Source organism: Moschus berezovskii, chromosome 27 (assembly GCF_049115385.1).
Source record: "Moschus berezovskii isolate FMDL1 chromosome 27, NW_MosBer_1.0, whole genome shotgun sequence".
In the NCBI taxonomy this organism is placed as follows: domain Eukaryota; kingdom Metazoa; phylum Chordata; class Mammalia; order Artiodactyla; family Moschidae; genus Moschus; species Moschus berezovskii.
Genome location: NC_142486.1, coordinates 38,578,039 through 38,594,490, shown reverse-complemented (window position 1 = coordinate 38,594,490; position 16,452 = coordinate 38,578,039). Strand labels below are relative to the sequence as shown.

Sequence of the window (16,452 nt, the reverse complement as noted above, 5' to 3'; positions counted from 1 at the left end):
CTACCCTTTGTATGCTTCCTGACACTCTGTCACATTCCACAAAGCCTAAAAAAACAGCTTCCTTCAGCCTGGTTTTGGGGTACACCTCCCCCTCGCATCCATCAGAGGCCCCTTGGAGTGGTGGAGCGAGTCGGGAGTGGGATGGGGGGTGGTAAGCTGCCCTGGGGATCCACCCTGGGGGTGTCAGGGTGCTGGCATGGCAGAAGATCCTCTGGACTGGTGGCCAAAGGTGTCCTGGGTGCTGCATGCCTACCCCCCCCCACCCACAGTGGTCCCCCAGCCCTGCCTCCCCTCCCATGCACCCACTCCTGGACCTGACTTCTTTTTTCTTTCTCTGAGGACTGCATCCAAATGAAGCCGAGCATTTCCTGAGCCCTGTGACCTACGCCGCCTTGGGGGACACCGGCCAGTGCAGCCCTGGCCCCACCCCCATAGCAGCGATGAGTATTTTTATTAGCTTCTCCCCAGAATAAAACCTTTTACTTTTCTGACTGTGGATGAGGGTGGCTGGCCCCATGCCCTCTGCGGTGGCTGGCCTTGCCCATCCCACATGGGTGGGTAGGCCTGTCAGCCCCACTCTGGCCAGCACCCCACTGGGGCTGAGTCTCCACAGAGAATCATGACAGCCGTCCCCTGCCCCATCACACACGCCCCCGTGGCACAGTGCCCCGTACAGCCCCTGAGTGGTGGGCACAGCAGGGGCAGAGGCCATGGTGTGACTTACCCAGGCTCACACGGTAAGCCCTCCGCTCTCCAGCCACCTGCCCAGGAGGCCGTGCTTCCTGGATGCAGCACACCGGTGTGAGGAGCCCAACTTCCAACACCTCTCCCGTGTGGCCTGGGCTCAGGCCAGAGGAGAGGTGGGGGCCCTGGGGAAGCACCCGAGCCAGGTGTTGTCAGGCTTGTCTCCTGCCACCTCAACCGTGGGGACTCACAGCAGCCAAGCCCTGCTCTCTCAGCCCCTGGTAGCCTCCTTCCAGCCCATTTTTCCGATTTACCGATGGAGTCAGTGCTTGAGTGGGCTCCTGCAGCCCAAGGATGGAGGGGTGAACCAGGTAGGGCCCTGGGTAACCATGTGCCTAGGGACAGGTCTCCTGGGTGCTTGGGAAGGTTGGGGGGGTGGGCGGTGAGCCCCCCTGCAGCCAGATGGGAGCAGTCTTGAAGATGACAGTTCTGTCCTCTCTGGGGGCTGGTGGGGAAGCCAGCCTTTGGCCTGATCCCAGGCCGGAGCTGGAGGCAGAATCCTTGCCAAAGAGAAGGGCAGAACCCCCGCTGCCCTGTTCCAGCCTCCGGGGGCAGGGGACCTGCTGGCCTTGGCAGCTGGAGGGCGGTGCTGCACTTCCTCCTCGGGGGTGGGCCGATGCTCAGCAGGGTGCCCACCCCCCAGCAAGGGAAGGTGCTTGGGGAGTGGGTGAAACTGGGGGTGGGGTCAGTAGAGGGGGCACTTTTGAATGCCCTGCGTCCCATCGCCTCTTCTGCTGGGGGACCACAGTTCCTGGCTGGGCCAGGCTGGACAAGGAGTAGCATGACCAACTGTCCTGGTCTGCCTTTGAGTGAAGGGGGATCCCTGGAACTTTCTGTTTTAAGACTCAGATGAGGGGATTCCCTGGTGGGCCAGTGGGTAGGACTCCAGACTTTCACTGCCAAAAGCCTGGGTTCAATCCCTGGTTGGGGAACTTAAATCCCACAAGCTGTGTGGTGCACCAAAAAACAAAATTGTTTATGAAAACATTTGCTAGGTTTCAATATTTCAGGAATGCAAATTCCCCATAATGGCTATTTTAATGGTGTTGTTGCTGTGAAGAAAGTACATTAAAACTTGCCTCCCTGGAGGCCCAGTGGTTAGGACTCCAGGCTTTCACTGCCAAAGGTTCCAGGTTCAGTCCCTGGTCGGGGAACTAAGATCCCCAAAGCCTTGAGGTGTGGCCAAAAGAAAATAGACTGAGATGAATCAGCCCTGTGAAGAGGGAGGTACGCGGGCTGGCCTGGCATGAGGGGCACAGATGAGAAGGCTCTGGCCAAGCAGAGGGTCCTACCTAGGGGTGTTGCATGGTGACTGCTCTGTACCCCAAACCCAGCCCCACAGTCCACCAATACAAATGAATGGGTCACTGGAGGTTCTCTTCCTTTCAGAGACCACAGACCCACTAACCCTAAGGCACGCACTGACGAGAGCAAGCGTGTGTCCCAAACAAGATGGTGTGCCTTGGAAAAGGCACCACCAGGACCCCCCTCGTGGTTCTGCTGGTAAAGAACCCACCTGCAACGTGGGAAGATCCCCTGGAGAAGGGAAACGCTACCCACTCCAGTGTTCTGGCCCGGAGAATTCCATGGACTGTGCAGTCCATGGGGTCACAGGAGTCAGACACAGCTGAGGGATTTTCACTTTCAGGACCCCAAAGCAGGCCACCAGGGGGCATCGGAGGGAAGACCTTCTGTGCAGGGACGTCTTAGTGGCACATGAGTCTCCCCGGCACCACTCCCTTGGCTGGCTTGAGCCCTGACTTTCCATGGATTTGAGATCTTTAGGCAGAGACCCTCCAAAAACACACACAACCTCCAGAGAAGGGCTTCTCTTCTCTCTCCCATTCCTCTTGCTCTCAACTTTCCACAGATCCATAGAAAATGAGCCCTCCCCCAATATTTGCACCTCATATTTCCCAGGAGATGAGAAACGGCCAGAAAGCCGAGCAGAACTCTGCCAGCAGGCTCCTGGTGCCTTGTGCTGGGCTGCCGACAGGCCTCGGCCATCCAGGGAATGGGCCCTCCCCCACCCTCCCCAGCAGGACCAAGCACGCTTACACCCCTAAAAGAGCTGCGTTCTTCTAAGACTTACTTGAAATACATATATTTCCCAAACATCAACTGCGGCTAAGCAACCAGAGACCTTTCCAAATGCAGGAACTGGAAATAGCCCTTGCCTCAAAAGATCTCCTTTTGGCCAACCCGGGCGGCCTCCCCGACACAGACACCAGGAGGAACTGGAGTCAAAGCCCTCATCTGTCCTCAGAGGAGTCTGGCTATGAAAAGACCCTCAGAGACCTCCAGGGCCACAGGGGCCCTGCCGGCCGCCGGGCTGGGGGGACAGTCTTGAGAGCCGCGTGGTTTTCTGCTTCAGCCACAGTGTTCTCAGGGGCCCTGAATGTCTGCCTCCATCCAGGGGAATCTCAGAACAAGCCCTTCTCTTCACAGCTCTGAAAGAGGCTGAAGAGGCCTGCCCACAGAAAGCGTTTCAGAGCCTCCATTCACCCCTCCGGTCCCCCCTCCCCCCACAGAGCAGGACATCTACTTTCACAGATGCTCCTGGGGAAGAGCAAATCTTCAGAGATGCCAGCTGACCTGAGGTGTGAGGTGGACGCAGCCACCATGGTGGCCAGAGGAGTGGCTGGTCAACCAGGGCCAGGCTGGGAGGCGTCCCTGCCATAATGGGTCAACTTCAACCATCTGTGGCCTTAAGCGAACTTGGGCCAGATGTGACAAACATCCAAGGTAAGCCGGAAGTGGAGCTTTTCATGTAAACTGATTTTAGAGTACTGGCTGACAAATTGAGCCCAACGGCACACACCAGGGGCCTCCGAGTCTGAAAACCCTTAAGATAGCCATGCCAGATCATTTAACGGGCTTCCCAGGAGGCGCTGTTGATAAAGAACCCACCTACTAATGCAGAAGACATGAGCTACGCGGGTTTGATCCCTGAGTCGGAAGATCAGGAAGGCATGGCAACCCACTCCAGTATTCTTGCCTGGAGAATCCCATGGACAGAGGAGCCTGGTGGGCTAGAGTCCATGGGGTCGCAGAGTCGGACATGACTGAAGTGGCTTTGCATGCATGCATAATCATTAAACAACAGGGCCCACCCACGTCAAGTCACATGGGGAGGCCAGGCCTCCATGCCCATCTGCAGTCACGTCTCCTCTTCAGAAAGGAGAGCTCCAATCACATTCTTCCCAAGAACCTCTGGGATGCAAATGGTGTTTTCGGAGTGGAATTTTTGGAAACAAAGTGATGGAGCTCAAGTCTGGTGGTCAGGTGGGTGGTGATGAAGCCCAGAGGCTGGTCTTCATGTGTTCCTGAGGCGGCTCCCAGGAAGTGCCGAAACGGACAGCTAAGAATGGCTGTAAATGTGACTGTTCCGTTTGTACCTCATCTTTGCATTTTAGTCAGTTTACACTTGAACGTGTGGTGGGAGGTGGTTACTGTCTGAGCTTCCAGGCTTGGGGGAATTGAAATTCCAGGTTCTGTGTTGCCCTTGAGTTCCGTCCAGGGTGCTTGACATCTACGTGGGCCCACCTCTGCCTCCCCTCGCGTTTCCCACCCCGTTTTGCAGCCCTTTGCCTGTCTGGGAAGTGCTCAGGGGAGTAGGAAGGAGGGTGTGTGTGGGGCTTCCAGCACACCTGGCAGGGCCTGGGCACTGGTGGAAAGCTCCAGCCCCGCCCTCCACTCCTTCCTGCTCTGGTTCCCACCGTGTCCAGGGCCCTTTTAGAAATCAGATTCCTGGGCCCTCCTCCTCAAGCACGCAGGGGACACTTGTGCTCTACAGGTTGGAGGGTCACAAGTCTAGTGGGCTCCCGGTTGCCACGAGGGGCTTGTCACCTGGAAGCTGCTTCAAGAACAGCTATGAACAGCTATAAGTGATGTGCCGTAGTTTACCTTTTTAAAGTCTATGAACGGTTTTTAGTACATTCACAAGTTGATCACTAATGCCCTGGGGAATGTTTAAAACTGAATTGTCAGGACCCCACCCCAGAAACCAATGCTGTGGGACCCCAGGGGGCTCCCCGGAGGTCCTGCAGGTCTCTGCTGGGGCGACTTTGCCTGCAGACACTTCCAGTTGTCCTAACTGGACGCTGCTACTGGTTCGAACTCGTGGAAAGGGGTCAGGGGTGCTGCATAGGATGCCCCAGTATCCGGAGTGCCTACGCTGGAAAAGCTGCATCTACAGGAAACTTAAGTCCTTCCAGGACCTCCTTCTGGGGCCTCCAGGCCTGGCCCCCGGTGGCCTCTGGAGACAGAAGTGGGCTTGGTCAGGTTGGGACATTCTCACCCTTGAATGTCCACGGGGCACGTGAGGATCCTGTTAGAAGCAGATTCTTATTCAGGTCTGGGCTGGGGTTAGAGAGGTCCCGCATCTTTGACAAGCTCCCATGGGACCCGGCTGGTCTGGTGACCACACTTTTGAGGAGTGAGGGTGTAGTTCCCACGGGCCACTCCAAGGCCAGCCTGGGGGTGGGGAGCCTGAGTGAACATTCTGGACTGTGCAACCTCTCCCGTGGCTCCAGTGGGTATGGCTGCCTCAGTCTGTCCACTGGGGAGCTCACACTCACCCCCAGAAGCACTTCATTGCCTCTGCACGTTTTTCCTACACTCGGAAAGGGGTGTGGCAGCTTCCTGAGAACTATCTTCCCTCCAAAAGGATGAAAGAGCTGCAGTGAAGGTTCAGGAGCTCAAGACAGCCTCCTCTCTCTCTCCATAGGCAGAGTTGTGCCCTCCCCCGCCTGAAGGCCATTAAAAGGGTGGGCTTCAAGGTGAGGACACAAGCAACAGCTGCAGCGGGGGTGCTGCAGTCAGTCCTGTGACCAGTGGGGGCCTCCAGTGATTCACAGAGACTGTCCAGGTGCCAACAGGGCAGCAACGGGCGTGGCAGTGTGGTTACCCCGGGGAGCAGGAGCGGGGCTGCTGCTGGCAGGTTCTGAGGCGCCTGCCAGGAAAATCTTCCGGAAAAGAACTCTCCACCCCCAGGCACTGTCCAATGGGCTGAATGGGATAGGCCTCCTGATTAGGGAGTCAGGCCACTGGTGACCATCTGCAGGGGCCCACACCCCCTTACTCCCGCAAGTTCCAGCTTCACCAAGGGGTGCAGGGTCTAGGCTGCCTTTTCCCAAAGCTGCCCCAGGGATGCCCACCCTTCCCTGGTACAGGCTGCCCAGGGCAGAGTCGTGCCCGGCTTCTCGCTTAGAGGAGTTGGTGCCTGCCCAGCCTGGTGTGGGAGCAGCCGGGGATCCACTGTCTGTTGTCCCAGAGTGGTTTGTCTCCTTGGCAACCAAAGGTTTGAGCTGGGTCTTGGACTCTGCCCAGCCTCATCTGGTCCCTGTTGCTGGCCCACCAGCTCTGCATCCATGCCTACTATCTTACCACGGGGGCTGTGGCCTGTGCCTCCCCCAAGGAATGGCCCTGCCCTACCCAGCCTGGCTGCTGGAGGTGGGGCTGAGGGTCCAGCCTGCAACTGGCCACTGGGGCCCTAAAGACAGCAAAAGTCCTTGTGTGAAACCCAGGCAGACCGGAAGGCAGCTGTTAGCCCTGGAGGTCGGGATCTGTCCAGTCGGACAGGGGGAAGGGTGAGCAGACAAAGGCAGGGGTTCTAGGAACACAGGGCAGGAACTAACTTCATGGGAAAAGCCTGGGGTGGGCAGGAAGATTCCGGAGCACGTTGTGGTTGAAAAGACAGCGACAGACAGGAGCAGTGTGGAGCCAGGCAGGACTAGGGGGTTGGCCTCTGCTCTGGGCTCCGCTGGCACCCTCCCCCTCCACCTGGAGCCAACTGGCAGCAAAGCTTAGGATATGAGGCACGACCACAGAGCCTGGTAGTGGTTTGGAACTTTCTTCTCCTTTGTTAAAAGAGGGAAAGGAACTGGGGATGGGGTACCCCCGGGCTCTGGGGAGGCATGCAGGCAGCCCCAGCAGGCAGGCGCTGGGGGATGGGTGGGAAGAGTCCTGGAGTTTCCCACAATCCTTTTCTCTGCAGGGAAGAGCAAGGCTGGCTGCCCAGGGAGCAGGGGAGAGGCGCAGGGCCCTGGGGGGAGGGGCGGCGGGCGAGGGGGGCTCACTCTAACATGCAAAGTCCAGCTGCCCCATAAACTAGGTTGCTTCTTGAAGAGCGACATACGTATAAATACACAGACACAGCTACACGCACACATGCGGAGAAGGCTCTGCGTTCCCAAGGGTGGGGATCCAGGCCTGCCGGCCCAGGGGAGCTCCAAGGCAGGAGCCGGCGGAGTCTGCGGCGTGGCGATGCTCCGCTGTCCCCGGGGCCGGCGGGGCAGGGCGGGCGAGTCCTCTGGGGAAGGCTGCTTGTTCTCTGAGCATCTGTCCACCAGCACCCAGGTGACTCGAAACCGAATCCATGGAAGCGGGGCGCCACAGGCCTCCGCCACCGGGCACGCGTGCGGGTAGCCTGTGGGCTGGCTCGAGGGTCCGGTCTCTCCCCTCCAGAGCTCCGGGGAAAAGGGGTGCAGACAGAGGAGGGTGAAGGGGGCCCGCAGAGACGTCCTCTCCCCCGCCCCACGGGGCCCTGGCCTCCGGGAGGGGGGAGGGGCCTCCCTTATCTCTCGGCCTCCATGGCGGGGTGGGCCCTGGGTTCCGAGGCGGCCTGTTGCGGGGCCAGGGGCGGCCAGTCTGACGCCGGGGAAGGGGGGGCCGGAGTCCACAGGGGCGGCTGCGGCGGCTGGTGGTGCTGTGCACCCCCTGGGGGTGAGGCCGCGGCCGGCCAGCCGGGCGCCGCGAAGCTGCCGGTGGTGGTGAGCGGGAAGTGCGGCGGCGGCGAGGTGGCCGTGGCGGCCATCGGGCTGCCGCTGCCTCCGCTGTGGAAGCTCTCGGAGGCCTTGAGGCGGGAGAACATGGTGAGGGCGTCGGGGAAGTTGGGGGGCGTGGCGGGGGTGTTGGCAGGAGTGCACATCTGTGGGGGGAAGCGGGATGGGGGTGAGTGCCCCTTCCAGAAGGGCCCCTTCCCCAGTGCACCCCACCCCCGGGCGGCCCCCAAGCCCGGAGCTCACAGAGGCGCGGAGCGGTGCCCATACCGCCTGCTGCCCGGCTCCCAGGAGTCCCTTCCAGCGGCTCCTTCCTCAAGCCTGGGCAGCTACTCCCCCACCGAACCCCCCAAACTGGCAGAGTCCGGCAGGGATGCCCCTGGGGCTGCAAGGAACACTTACCATCTGGTGGTGATGGTGGCTGTAGGGGATGTTGGTCTCTTGGAAAAAGGCGCTGAGGGCCGTCTGTAGGAAAAAAGGCGCGCGCTTACCCTCAGGACCCCAGTGGCCCTGGCCTGGCCTTCCTCGACTCTCGCCACCACCAAGAGAGGTGCTGTGGAGCCCTGGGCTGGTGGGCGGGGAGGACCCTCAGGACACTGCCTGCAAGCTGGCTGCCAGGTGCTTCCAGCTTACCTGCTTTCGTCACCATGAGTGATGTGAGGGCCTGTCTCATGAGGAAAGGGCTCCAGGAGACTCTGGCCCTACAGTCACCAACTCCATGGGTGGCAAGTCCTTACTTCTTCCTGAGTTTCAGTTTCCTTGTCTATGAACCAGAGGATGCCAAAGGCACCCTGATGTTGAGAGCCTGTAACCCACCGCTCCTCTCCTGGGCTAGCCAAGGGACCCTGCCCTGACTCGGTTTCTCCTTCAGCACCAAAGGGACACTGGACTAGGAGGCTGGCAGCCTCCCTTCCTGGCAGCAGTGCTCCTGAGGTCCCCAGGCCGGGCTGGGATTAAGTAGTATGCTGTGGGTTTCTCACTCCTATCCAGTTGTCTGCTGCTCCCGCAAACTGGTGGAGCAAGAGGAAGGTCGCAGTGGGGTTCGTGCCCAGGACTGTGAGAAGTGGGTGGGAAAGGGGGTGGGCGGCCGCTCCGGGTCAAACCAGCTCCTGGAGTGGCCCTGGGGGGCTGGGCCCCCAGGGCAGTGGCCTCTGGTACTGGTGTGTCCTGATTCGGCCCCTTGCAGGACAGGCGTCCAGGAAAATAAGGGAACCAGCTGCTCTTGCGAAAGTGCAGGGTGAGGGAACCCGTTAAGTATGTGAAGGGTCTGCGGCAGCTCTGCCCTCCATGCCGCCCCCTTCGGGCTCCCCGCCCACTGCAGCCCAGCGTAGTCAGCCCCCTCCCCCACTCCCAACACACCCAGAAAACCCAGCCTGGCTCCCAGGCTTACCCTAGGGGTTTTATTACTAGAGTAAATTCAAATGAATTATTCTGGGAATTTCCTGTTGGAGACGCCCTACCCCAACATCCCCAAATGGGGTGTGGGAGCTGGGGGCAGGGGGAGAATGCCTCGATCTCCAAGCACCTCCTTGTGACACCTCCCTGGCCAGGAGCCCCAAGGGACACCAACCCATTCCTCCCCAGCGGCAGCTCCACAGGCAGCTGCAGTGTGTGAGCATTCCAGAGAGAGGTGGCTGCCCTTTTCCTGCCTTCCTAGAGCACCCCCAAACTTAAAGCACACAGGTCCCCCTCCCCCAGCAGCCTTCTGTCCCCATTAACACCTGAATTACAGAGAATATGACCCCAAAACAGGCCTCCTGCTGGGCCAGCCCTCAGCCCAAGTGGCTGCCAGCCAGGGGTGGAGGGCACAGAGTGGGAGGTGGAGGCAAGGAACCCCACTCACTCCTACAAAGACCTAAGGATTAGATGTTCACACCCCATTTTTACCCTAAGTGAACCTCCCTACTAACCAAGTCCCCACTTTACACATGGTGAAGCTGAGATTCGGGGAGCCTAGGACGTGTACCGTGGAGGCCATCAAAGCCCCCCAGTCTGCAAGCTGTTCCTGCCCGTCCTGAGGCCAGAGTTTCCCCAGGCATTTTAATCTTCAAAGATACATTTTCAATTCCAGTGACCAGGAGACACCAACCCCAAGTGACTGCCGGCAGGTGCCAAGCTCTGTGGGCAGGGCAGCTTCCCACCGGACACCTGCCCACCCAGCCCGAGGTGGGGACGTGTATGCAGATGTGGGACTCCAGCAAACTACCATGAATGTGGTTTTGCAAGTTTTGCCACATCCAGCTCTAGATTAGGAAGCTTCCTGCAGGGTGGGGCTGCCGGGCTGGGAAGGGGGGCTGCCCATGCACTCCTCGGAGGTCAGCTCACAGCTCCTGGCCCCCAGGTACAGCGAAGGAAACTGAGGCCGCAGGGTGGGACCTGACCAGAAAGAGTGAGCAGTGTCCCATCTTGTGATGTGAGGACCACCCCAGGATTAGCTCTCAGGTCCCCCTGAGATCTCTGGTGGGAAAGTGAGCAAGGATTCCTTTGATTGAACAGGCCACCGCCTCCCCATACTGTCCCAACCTTGGGGTAGGAATTATGATCTCTGTCCCACCCCCCAGGAAGCTGAACTCCACAGCCCCCAGGCTCCCTGTCCCTCCTCTGGCCAGGAGTACCTTCCCTGAGCTGGCTTCCCATCTAGAAACCAGGCTCCCCAGCCCAGGCTGGGGACAGGCTCTACAGACTGAGACTGTGACCTTACACCTGTGAGGGGTGGAGCTCAAGGGGCTCTGGCCTCCTCCCCAGATACCATCCCGGGTTATTTCTGGGGCAGCTGAGTTGGGAAGGCCAGGTGGCCTTTTGGCAGCACAAGCCCTGGGCACTAGTGCTCTATGGGGCAGGGAGGCCTGTGGAGGTGGGGGCCAGGCTGGGGCAGCCCCACCTCCCGCCCAGCTGGCCGAAAGCTACTGAGCCGTGTACACCAAGCCGTGCGCTATGCAGGCAGATTCGGGAGCCAGGACAGGAGGGCACCTGGATACGCCTCCGGAGCGGGGTACACAGATCACACCCTTAGCTGTCGTTTGGGGCTCTGACACACCACCTGGACACCCATGTGTGCACACGCCTGAGTACCGTCTGCAAAACGGTGACCTGTGTGTACACGGAGCGCACACAGCCCTCACCCGCGCCGCGGGGTGGACTGCGTGTTTACACACACAGACGCCAACATGCCCACACGTAGCGTGGCGCGTGCGTAAATACAAATGCACAAGTACGTGGACACGCGCCGCCAAGCTGCCCACCGGGCACGCAGACCCTCAGACCCACACACACGGGATGGCTCCACCCGCGGGCTCAGAGCTTCCAAGGCGGGGGCGGCGAGGGCCCAGTTCGGCCCAGGCCACGGGCGTCCTCCTTCCGGCTGCCGGGCCGACTGTCCGTCGGGGCCTCAGCGCCGCCCCGCCCTGGCCGTTACCGAACAAAAAAGGGGGTCCCCGGAAGCCGATCGCCCGGGGAATCTAGGGGGTGGGGGGCGGGGATTCTGGGCCTGGCGAGGGCAGGCCGCCCCTCCCGCCCACCCCGCGCGGGCGGCGTTTCCGGGGGCCGCGTAGTCGCGGTCTCGCCGCTGGGCCAGACCCGCACGCCGCGTGTGCGCGCCGGGGCCCGGGCGCCGGGGCGCGCGGCAGCCGGGACACCGAGGCCGAGAGCGCGGGCCCGACCCCGGCGGAGCGCGCCACGGCACGTGTCCACATCCGCCCGCACACGCCCCACAGCACACGCCGCCACGCGGGACGGACACCCCGCGCCCCGGGCCCCGGCCGCGCACCTCGAACTGCCAGTGGGCCGCCTGCAGCAACTGCTTCGCCTGGTCGGCCGCGCAGCCGGCCGTCAGCACGAACTGGTTGATCATGACCTGGTGCTTGAGCTCGTCCATGTTCACGGACATGGCGCCGCCGCCGCCTGCCCGCTCCAGTCTCCCGCCACGGCGCTCTCCTCCGCCTCACGCGTCCACCATTAGCGAGCCGGCTCCGGCTAATACAAATATTTACTGTGCGGCTCTGACTCACCGAGCCTCGCCTCGCTCCGGGCCGCGGGCGGCATGCTGGGAGATGTAGTCCCGCGCCGCTTCCGCCGCGCTCTGCCGGGCGTGCTGGCCGGGCCGGGCCGAGGGTGTGTCCTGAGTGTTAGGCGCCTACTTAGTGTGCAGAAGCTGGACGGGCGCGTGCCCAGGCCGTGAGTGCACCGATTTGGGGGGTGGGGGAGGTGGTCAGGAGGCGGGGGCTACAGACCGTGCACAGGCTCAAACGCTGGCCAAGACCCCAGGATCCCGAACCCCAGTGTGGTTGGCATCCTCCGTGTTGACTAGGCGCCTTATTTTTACACAAATCATCAACACAGGGCCGTAAGGCCCCGAAAGCCTGGCACACTCAGTTCAGTTTAGTCGCTCAGTCGTGTCCGACTCTTTGCGACCCCACGGACTACAGCATGCCAGGCCTCCCTGTCCATCAGGCACCTACAAGTACTTGTTCAGTGAATGAATGAATCTGCCCTTCAGGGTTCTACTTCTATTCACCGCCTCCAGGGAGCCTTCCAAGTCTTCCCCAACACCCGTGGACTGGAAGCCTGCATCTTCCACTTATGACGCTGGTCCCTCCCTCCCTGTCCCGACGCTGGCCCAGGCACAGGAGGCCTGAAGAACGCTGGAAAAAGGGCTGAGGGTAGGACTGACAGGGGAGGTGCGCAGCCTCTGGAGCCCCAGGGCACCCCTCCGCGCGACACTCTCACTTTCCCACGTAAAATCTCGCGCTCTTGGCCGGAAATCTCGACTCCTAGTGTGCGGGTGCTAGGACCGCTCGGAGCCAGTTCCGGGGCGGCCGCCGAACTTCCATTCCCAGGATGCTCCGGTTTATTTGCATCTTTCAGTCCCGAGTGACGTCAAGTGAGTGAGGCCGCTCCTTGGCCAATGGATGGCCGTGAGGTGTTAGGACCTGGCCATATAAGGTAAACAAAGCTGCCTGCCCAATGAGGCAGCGGCGGGGGCGGGCACTGGGTAGGGACGGGCGGGGGCGCATCACGTGGAGGGCGGGGGCGGGGCTGAAGAGCGCGGGGGGTGGGGGGTTGCGGGCTGTGTTTACAGCTCCACTCACGCCGTTTCCGGTTGAAGTCGCGGGTCGGGTGTGCGGGGGGTGGGGGAGGGGGCCCAGCGTATTTGGAGCTGGGACCGGGGGTTCGGTGGCTCCGGCTCTGATCGACTTTATTCCATTTCCCCGCGCTGCCTGGACCCAGTTTCATTAGTTGAGCAACTCTATTGGGCCCTTACTCTGTGTCTGGCTCTCACCTGGCCCCAAGCGTGCAGAGAACTAGTAGAAGGGTTGGATGGTGTCTAGGGTGGAGTGGGACCTGTGTCAATAGTCCCTAGGACAGGCGTAGAATTTGCAAGTGTGAAAAGCGCCTTCAGGAATCAGGGACAGGCCCTAGAGATGGCGGGTTAAAGGCCATTGAGGGGTTTTGGTATATCTGATCCGTTGTCCGCATTAGAATCACTGTGGCTGAACAGTGTGGATACCGAATGGTGGTAGAGAGGTCCAGTACGGTTAAGCGATGTTCTGGGTGTTATCTGGTTCTAGGGGAACCCGTCCCTGCCCAGGGCCTTTTTGCAGAATTGGACTAAATGGAGGGCTGTGAGCTTCAGTTTCCTGATTTGGAGAATCCTCATAGCTCTCCCAGGACTGCTCTGGGGCATTAATGCCTGTGGTGCTTAGAACACAGTTTCTAGCACCTCTGTGCTTCCATCTGGACAACTGTAGGGAACCCAAGCCCCATTTTAGAGATAAGGAAACTGAGGCTGGGATCCAGACCTCCTTACAGTCTTGACAGTGTTCAGAGCCAGTGGAGAAGACCAGGCACCCAGTGGGCCAGCAAGGTGCGTTCCTGGCACAGGAGGGTGGGCGCTGTCCTGGCAGGGCCCACTGGGGACTTTTATTGCTTAGAGAGGCAGGAAGTAGCTCCCCATGCCTCCCTCACTCTCATTTGAGCACCATTCGGGTACTTGCCCAGACTTGCCCAGCCCAGAAGGCACTTTTCCAGGCCAGCCCGCTGGCTGGGGTGGGGCAGGTGGGGACAACAGGAGCAAAGGTCATCCTTCTGCCCCCTGTGGCCCCCACTTCTGCCTGCTGTGGCCCTCCCAGCCAACTTGTTTTCCAAGGGGCAGTGGGGAAGGGAAAAAACAACCTTGTTTTCAGCCAGGATCAGACTGGCTAGAGAGTGGACTTTGGATTTCTTAGCAGGCTCAGATGGGGCCTGACAGCTGGGGCCGGTAGATGGGGGGAGGGCGGTATAAAGGGCATTTCCGGCAGTGTCTTGTTTTTACCTGAGCTCTAGAGAGGTGGAGGCTCAAAGTTGGCACTGCCAGTTTATGGAAGGCCCAGGATCCCAGCCTCCTTCTCTCCAAGTTCATTCTTTCAATCACCCCACAGATGTATTTATCAGACATCCATAGGGTGCCTAGAATTAGTCAGGGATCGTGCACCCTCAGAAGGTTTGAGAAGTCTAGGGGCTTGAGGCACTTACCCTCTGAGGCCCTGAAGTGTGGCTGGGGTCTTCCTCTGTGTTTCAAAGGACCAGATGCTGCCTAAGTGAAAGTGACTTAGTTGTGTCCAACTCTTTGCAAATACTACAGTGGGTAGCGGTTTCCTTCTCCAGGGGATCCTCCCAACCCAAGGATCAAACGCAGGCCTCCCGCATTGCAGGTGGGTTATTTACCAGCTGAGCCACCAAGGAAGCCCAAGAATCCTGGAGTGGGTAGCCTATCCCTTCTCCAATGGATCTTCCTGACCCAGGAATCAAACTGGGGTCTCCTGCATTGCAGGGGGATTCTTTACCAGTTGAGCTACCAGGAAATCCCTGAATAACTGAGGAGCCTTGAGATGTGGCCACTGCCTGATCTCTGATCCCTGTCCCTGAACTCTCCATGCCTACTAGATTCTAGTTGCACTGGCCTTTGAGCTCATCGATCTTACTCACCTTCTCAGGGCCTGCTGCCTCAGGGCCGTTACACAGGTGGTTATCCTTGGCTGGAACCCGGGCTGACCCACTCCCTCAAGAGTTTGCCTGGTTGGCTCTTCCTTGTATTTCAAGTCTTAGCTTAAATGTCACCTCCTCATAGAAACCTTCCCTGACTCCCCTAGCAATAGGAGGTCTCTCCTGGTATTTCACTGCACCTCAGGCCACTCCCCTATAGTACCCATTGCATTTTACTTATATATTTGCTCACCTTTAGTGTCTGTTTCCTCACTAGATGTTCTGTATCTGGTGGTTTCACCATTTAATCTCTATTGCCTGGCTCTTTGCCTGGCTCACTGCTTTTCATATAGTAGCTGCATGATAAATATTTGTTGAGTAAATAAATGAATCAGCCAAGATGTTGATAGTAGAACCAGTATCAAATCAGAAAGTGCCTGTCTCCCACTGGGGCATGGATAAGTGCAGAAAAATATACCTGAAGTCCAAAACTCTATTGAGGGGAGTGTTTTAATTGATCCAATATCGGCCCATGGAAATGACTGCCTTGGCCACAATCTGTAGGGAGGACATTTCTATTAGAATTATTTGTCAGTGGGAACATCAGAAACCACAGTACGCTCCTTCCCTCCCCGCAGGCAGGGAGACTGACCAATTGAATGCTGTGTTGGTATTATCTGTTTGTGTATATATGATTGAACAGTGTTATGTGATTCAACAGAAAGAAATTTGAAGTGAAGGAAAAATGGTTGCATGGGGTGGGGGTATCTTCAGGCCCATCTGGGAGCAAGAGACAAGAAATGTGGTACTGGAGCATTCCTGTGTCTGGGTGATGGGGGCTGGGGGTGGCAGGGGAATGTGACATTAAAAGGAGTGGCCTGGTCCAAATTCCAGCTTTATTACCACTTATCTACTGTGTGCACTGAGTGGGATACTTCACTTCTGCCAGCCTCTTTCCTGTTCCTGTTTCTGTTTTATTGGGAAGGAAAATAGAACCTACAGCAGAGAATTCGTGGATAGGGTTAAACACCAACATCTGGCACATAGTAGCTGCTCAGTAAATGGGGTTCTTGGTTGGACGGCAGAGAGGTTAGTTAGATCAGGCTCCCCCAAGACCTGCACTCTCCCTTACAGCCACACAAGTCCTTCACTTCCTTTGACTTTTGGCTTCCCAGGCCCCATGAAAATAAGAAGGTTGGATTCTGGAGTTCTGAAAGGTGTTAAGACTCACTTTAATGTGGACAGTGGTGCATTTACCATCTAAGACTCCTAGCCAGCCTCGGCCCTCCCTAGCTTCTTCATACATATACATATATATAAATATATAATTTATTTGTTCGGCTGTGCAGGGTCTTGGTTGTGGCACACAGGATCTTTCAGTCTACACTGAGGCATGTGTAGTGTTTAGTTGAGGCATGCAAACTCTTAGTTGCACTATATGGGATCCAGTTTCCTGACCAGGGATGGAACCCAGGCCCCCTGCATTGGGACCACAGTGTCTTAGGTACCAGACGACCAGAAGTCCCCCAGCTCCTTTCTTAATAGAACAGGCTTGTTTTGGGAAGCCACTTTCTTCTCAGAAGAGCCGTTTCTCAACTGAAAAGTTGGTAAAAACAGATCCTCACTTGCCTGCTTAGAGTTTTGTGCCAATCAAAAGCCAGGAAGGTACCTTACAACCTGTTAGGAGGCTTTAACTCTAACCCTGATTCTTTTTGTTTATTTATAAGTATTTATTCAAATAGAAAGTTGGGGAATTCCTTGGCGGTTCAGTTAGGGTCTAACCTGGATTCTTTGAACTTGGCTTAAGCACCCTTAAGCCCTCTCTTCTTTGTGCTTCAGTTTCCCTGTCACTAAAATGGGGAGAGGTTTACTGCCTCTGCGGGGGACTTGATGTCTTCAAAATAATTGTTCTGGACGTGGAGACGGAGAGATGCCTTGAGTTCGGGAAAAGATACTTCGCTTCCTG

At 58.3% G+C, this 16,452-nt stretch overlaps 2 protein-coding genes across 2 annotated transcripts in view; one reads left to right on the top strand and one right to left on the bottom strand.

Annotated features, from left to right (window-relative positions):
* Positions 1-6,584: 6,584 nt before the first annotated feature.
* UBALD1 (UBA like domain containing 1) lies at positions 6,585-11,554 on the bottom strand. The gene is made up of 3 exons (XM_055409414.2): positions 11,293-11,554; positions 7,929-7,991; positions 6,585-7,675 (listed from the first exon to the last, which is right to left on the bottom strand). Exons 1-3 carry the CDS (start codon positions 11,410-11,412, stop codon positions 7,322-7,324), a joined length of 537 nt encoding a protein of 178 aa, XP_055265389.1. The 5' UTR covers positions 11,413-11,554; the 3' UTR covers positions 6,585-7,321.
* A 216-nt stretch (positions 11,555-11,770) lies between these two features.
* MGRN1 (mahogunin ring finger 1) overlaps positions 11,771-16,452 on the top strand; it is a 40,626-nt gene continuing 35,944 nt past the window's right edge. Inside the window, exon 1 of the mRNA XM_055409405.2 lies at positions 11,771-12,467. The gene's annotated coding sequence lies outside the window, so the exon portion shown is untranslated. The remainder of the gene's footprint in view (positions 12,468-16,452) is intronic.